Below are 5,486 nucleotides of genomic sequence, written 5' to 3'. Positions count from 1 at the left end.
ATTTGAGATCTCTCACGTGGAGGTACTTCATGCTTGATTTTGGGTTATGCTTTGGATTATTGTTTTTCTGGAATGCCAAAACTCTCTTCAACTTCAATGTCTGGACTGAGCTTTGACCATTAGCCTCTTGAATTTCTTGGTATTTGGTGGAATCCATTCTTCCTTCCACTCGCCAAATATTTCCCCTGCTGCCACACATCCCCAAAGCATAAAGGATCTACCTCCATTCTTCACAGAAGAGTTGGCAAGGTGTCTTCTAACAAAGGCTTCACCCTTTTTTTCTCCAAATATACTGTCTTTGGTGCTGGCCATTTTGGTTTCATTAACCCAAAGCACATTGCACACATGGCTTTGTTTGTGAAACAAAGTTGAGGATGAATCCATACATAGTATTTGGATAGTTGACTTTGGTGACTTTTGCTCTGTTTGTTTGTTTGTTCAAAAAAAAAAAAAAAAGGCCCTTGTCCTTTTCTTTGTTGTACAGGTAGCAGTTGAAATTGTACTTACCTCTAGGGTCTTTCAGCGAACTTATCCCTGGTTATGGGTATGCACTTTGTTGTACGTCGCTCTGGATAAGAGCGTCTGCCAAATGCCAATAATGTAATGTAAATGTAAATACAACAATCCAGTTCATTTCAGATTTCTTTATTGGTCATGTTAAAAAAATACTTTAACATCAGATGATATGAAAATACCATACTAACTGTTCAGGAAATACGCACCATGCAGTCCATTAAGGCAGAAATGTAATAAAAAAAAACTGCCCTATGCAGTCCATAAAGGCAGAATTATGATTAAAAAAGAAGAAGTGGGATTGCGGGATAGGGATTGTGATTCGCTTTTTAGTTTGAGGCGAGCTGTGTTTTTTACATGGTGAAGGTCACCGCGACAGGGGCTGCACCTGCATCTGCCTGTGTGTGTCGCACTGCTCTCCCACTCACGTCTCATCACAAGCTGTGAAAGTTTACTGCAGCATTTCACTAAAACTGTCAGTCCAGACACCCAAAATCAGCGAAATTTCCCATTTAGTTTGGCACCCAAAACTTCTGTAGGTTAATGTGGGCACCAGAAAGAGATGAGGGCGCCCCCATTAATATTAAACTACTAACCCCCCACCAATTCACTTGATGGTAGTGTCCCTGAGAACTATAAACAACACGATGAACATTATGTCCGTACACACACACATAAACACACAAACACAGACATGTGCGTCACATATAATCACAAATTCACTCATTCTGAATCACACAGTCAAACAAGGCAAAATATGGACATTGTTTCATTCACAGGCAGATGCACATACACCCCAACAAGCACACCCCCCCGTTGCCCACACACACTCGTGAACGTGAACGAGAACGTCACTACTTCCTCTGTCCCCCGATCTCGGCGGCGCTCCAGACGTGCAGCGTGGCGACGGCGGAGAGGAAGAGGAAGAAGAGGAAGCTGGTCTGGAACCCGGCCCAGTCCACCACCCACCCAGCCAGGGCACTGAAGCACAGCTTCCCCAACACCTCCAGCGTGGCCAGGAAGCTGTAGTGCGTTGCCTGGAGACAGACAGAGACAGAGACAGAGACAGAGACAGAGCTGTTAAAGTTTACCCTGAACCTGTGGCTCATTCCAATCGCTTATTTCTCCCTTCCTTTTTCTTTTCCTTGCTCCTGACCTGAGAATCGATCAAGGTTCACCATCTTTAAGGAAATTACAGCCCATTAAATGTTCCTTCTAGGAGCTAGAAGTAGAAGTTAGAAACTCCCAATCGTTCCTCTGAGCAGGGAAACATCAGCGCATCCTTTGCGGAAGTATTTTTTCAGAAAGCCTGACGTATAAATGATCAACCTGCGGCTCCACCTCTCCCCTCTGCCAGGTACCTGCCACGTCTGTGACTGACAACTGACAAAACCTAGAGCCTAGTCCTAGACCAAATTAAATATGGTGATTCTCCAAACAAAACTCAATTTAGTCCAGGAGCGCGGTTTGGGGTCGGGAGGTCGGGGGGGTTAGGGAGGTCGGGGAGGCCGTTTTGCGGAGCGGCAGAATAGGTGCAAAGTGCCATTATCGGCGCTAACTAGCTTCACATGTTCAGTATCAGTCCCCCGGGTCTTCACTGGCAGTCAGAGTATCGGCTTACCGCCATCGGACACCCCTTTCAGAGCCCTCCCGGACAGAACACAAGCTACATGCTTCATGAGAATTTTCAAATTAACCTATAGGTCACACTCACATTTTGTTATTATTATTATTATTATTATCATCATCATTGTCATTATTAAATCACAAAACCTTTTACCAGACGCACTAAAACACAACAAAGAGTCCCTACCCCGTCCCTACCCCTCTCTGGCCGCCCTCCCTCCATGATAACTCTTCATCACCTTCACAGCTGACTGCCTGCTGAAACTTCCGGAATGATCACCTGAAGGCAAAAGTGCCCTATTTTAAACGGGACAACAGCAGTTATATCCCAAAAAAAAAATGTAATCTCAGAGGGGCCTCTTCCGGAACAGCCCGTCACCACCCAGGCTGGTTCTCCTCGCGCTGATACTGGGGGTGTGGCTGATCTAATTCAACAACTAAATTTATCACCCCCCCCCCCCCCCCCAAAAAAAAAAGGGCCAATTACAAGCGCGCTGCAGGACAGACAAGTCACTCCACAGAGGAACTGCTGGGCTGCCAGCATGGAGCCTCCGTCATGAGTTATGACAGGTTACGTAACTCTAGGCTCCAGCTGTGCCGTGTTTGAGTCTTACAGTCTCCTCTCACTGTAAACCGCACTGTTCCTCTACACAAGCCAATGAGCCCAAACACTGTGAGTGTTGAACCGTGGTCTCCAACCCTGGTCCTTAAAATCAGCACCCTGTAGATAGCAACTGTGTAATCAACAGGTGTGTTGTAATTGGTTAATTAAGTGCAGAGTAACAACAAAAACCAGCAGACCCTGTAGCTCTCCAGGACCAGGGATGGGTACCACTGGCATTTAAGAAACAGCTCTGAAGTGTAGTAAACACTGACTGAACCATTAGTGTGATCATCCTAACAGGCGAGCAAATTCACTAGAAGTTTTACAGGTGAGCAAAGAACAGGTGTGAAAGGTGGGTGTGGCTCTTAGCTGTATGCTCACCTCGGTTCTCACTGTGCGGTGTGATTGGTTGAGAGAGTGATGGACAGATGTGAAAACTGGGTGTGGCTTTACCTGCATTCTCTCCTCAGCTCTCTGTGTGCAGTGCATCATGGTAGTGAAGGTGAGGGTGGTGATGAGTCCACCCAGGAAATGCTGGGCGATCAAACTCAACACGGCCGCACCTGGGAAAACCACAGGGGCCATCTTTAAAAGGCACGGGCCACGCAGTTTTACTTCATAACAGAACAGCGCTTATTCACTTCGTACGTCCACTTAAAATGTCCTCTGGAATACAGGCAAATCCAAATCCAAATAACTTTGTTCACCCAACAGACTGTGTGAAAATAGGGTGTCTTTAGATATGCAAGCTGCAATGGTGGGTAGACTGTCACATGACTACCTGCCACATGACTCCCTGCTACACTGCACAGACAATGGGCTCGTTCCAATCGCTTATTTTTCTCCTCGTTATTCTTTTCCCTGCTCCTGATCCCGAAATCGACCGAGGTCGCCATCTTTAAGGAAATTACAGGCCGTTAAATGTCCCTTCTAGGAGCTAGATGTAGAGGTTAGGAACTCCCAATCGTTCCTTTGAGCAGGCAAACATCAGCGCATCCAACTCTCCCCATCTGCCGGGTCTGTAACTGACAGGGCTTCCAACTGACGTTTGGAGGAACAAGGACACTCTATTAGACAAATTCAAAAGGAGAAAAAGAAGTGATTGGAATGAGCCCATAAACTCACACCCACAGGACGTTTATGTACTCCAACAGAAACACAGCCCTTGACGTTGAGTAATGAATTCAAGCACCGTGAAACCGGAAAGAGTTTAACGGCTTAACGGTCAGCCAAATTAAGAAATCCTCTCGCATCAATGATCGGCAGATAAATAGCCCCTTACAGCTTAATTAGAAGACCTAACTGAATGAAATGAAGTGTCTCTCAGGCCTGGGGTTGCTCACTCTAGACAGTATATCTGGCTACCGCTACGACAGACTCAACAGATCTTCACTCACGAGGAAACCGCAACTGCATTTCACCGATTCCAACCGCTCTTTTCATTGGCAGCCGGTAAAATGAAAAAAAAAACTAGAAAAACTGGAAACAAAAAGTTTCCTGTAACTTTTAAAATTGTTCACCAAGTAAGACAGAAGTGCATAGGAAGCAGAAAACGTGGTTTACGCGGTTTTGGTTTTTGACGGCGAGGTACACTGCAGACTCCCCCCATTAGTACTCTCTCTCCGGCTTTCTTCCATTTTGACTCCGTGGCCCAGCCAGAGACCGGCGACTCTGGAAGTGAGGGGGGGGGGGATCTCCGCACGTGCAGAGATCTGAGGAGGCGCACTGCAGCCTCCTGAAATTCCCCCAAACATGAACACCCCTCTAAAGAGAGCGAGCGGCAGAGCGGGCTTTGAGCATCGCCCGCCCTCTCAATAATTCACCACTGATGTTTAGTTTTGCCTAACAAGACTTCTCCATTACTAATCCAGCAAGGAGGGATGTGAGGGCCTTCTCATCCCAGCCAGGGGTTGTCTCATATAATATTTAAACAGCAGGCGCCATTCCGGGGGTCTTTGTTCGCCGCGTCTGCGTCGGGAAACGAAAGACGGCGAGGTTCACACGGAGAGAGGCCGCGGAGCCGGGGACGAGACGGAGAGGAGGAAGAGGAGGAGGAGAAGGAAAAGAGCGATAACGCGCAGTCAAACAACGCCGATACGAAGCCTTTTCATAAAATAAACATCCAAAAACGTGCTGCTAAGCGAAGGCGAGGTGGGGTGTGGGGCGGGGGGGGCTTTGTTTCCGAGCGACACCCATCACTTCGACGTGACACGCGGTGGTCTCCAAGGCGATTGACGAGACTTTTAGAGTGACGGAGAAAACTTTCAGAGAACTTAAAATGGCGTAACATGAACACAATCTTTTTATTTTCTTTTTCTGCAAGCCGAGGAGCGAGACCGCGGCAACTTTTTTGTCAGACGAGTTTCCAGTCAGCGGGATTGTGATTCCACAGCGCCAACAAACTCACGCAAAGCGGACATTTCATGCATTTTAATGCTTTTCCCGCTCTTCCTTCTTGAAGAGCCAAGTGGTGAGGGACAACGGTGAGCACATAACTAAATAAATGAATAAGCAAGTGTTCCTGGAAAACAACAAACATGTCTGCAGACACCACAGGGGTGTATAACAAAGAGCTAGTTGGATTAAGTTCACCAAGTAAAACCCGTAACCCTGGCAAAACGGGCACACGGATTGAAGTAAAAACATCTGTTCCGGATTTAACTTGGTGAATTTACCCAGGTAACTCAGTATATATACGGTGACATAACCCCCAGGTACACACCAAATCCTTTAGGCACTTCTT

General features: G+C 46.8%; 1 protein-coding gene across 3 annotated transcripts in view; it reads right to left on the bottom strand.

The window, feature by feature from the left end:
- Positions 1 to 629: 629 nt before the first annotated feature.
- Positions 630 to 5,486, bottom strand: part of mfsd3 (major facilitator superfamily domain containing 3) — an 18,923-nt gene continuing 14,066 nt past the window's right edge. For 2 of the 3 annotated variants that reach the window (XM_061261353.1, XM_061261352.1), the window contains exon 5: positions 630 to 1,550. In XM_061261353.1, coding sequence (XP_061117337.1) covers positions 1,255 to 1,550 — 296 coding nt within the window. In that variant the 3' untranslated portion in view covers positions 630 to 1,254. Of the gene's footprint in view, positions 1,551 to 3,196; positions 3,307 to 5,486 lie in introns of all 3 variants that reach the window. The other variant, XM_061261354.1, reaches the window with a different exon arrangement.

The sequence above is a fragment of the Conger conger genome, chromosome 11 (assembly GCF_963514075.1).
Source record: "Conger conger chromosome 11, fConCon1.1, whole genome shotgun sequence".
Taxonomy (NCBI): domain Eukaryota; kingdom Metazoa; phylum Chordata; class Actinopteri; order Anguilliformes; family Congridae; genus Conger; species Conger conger.
Note: the sequence above shows the minus strand (reverse complement) of the source record. Positions and strands in the feature narration are given on the sequence as shown.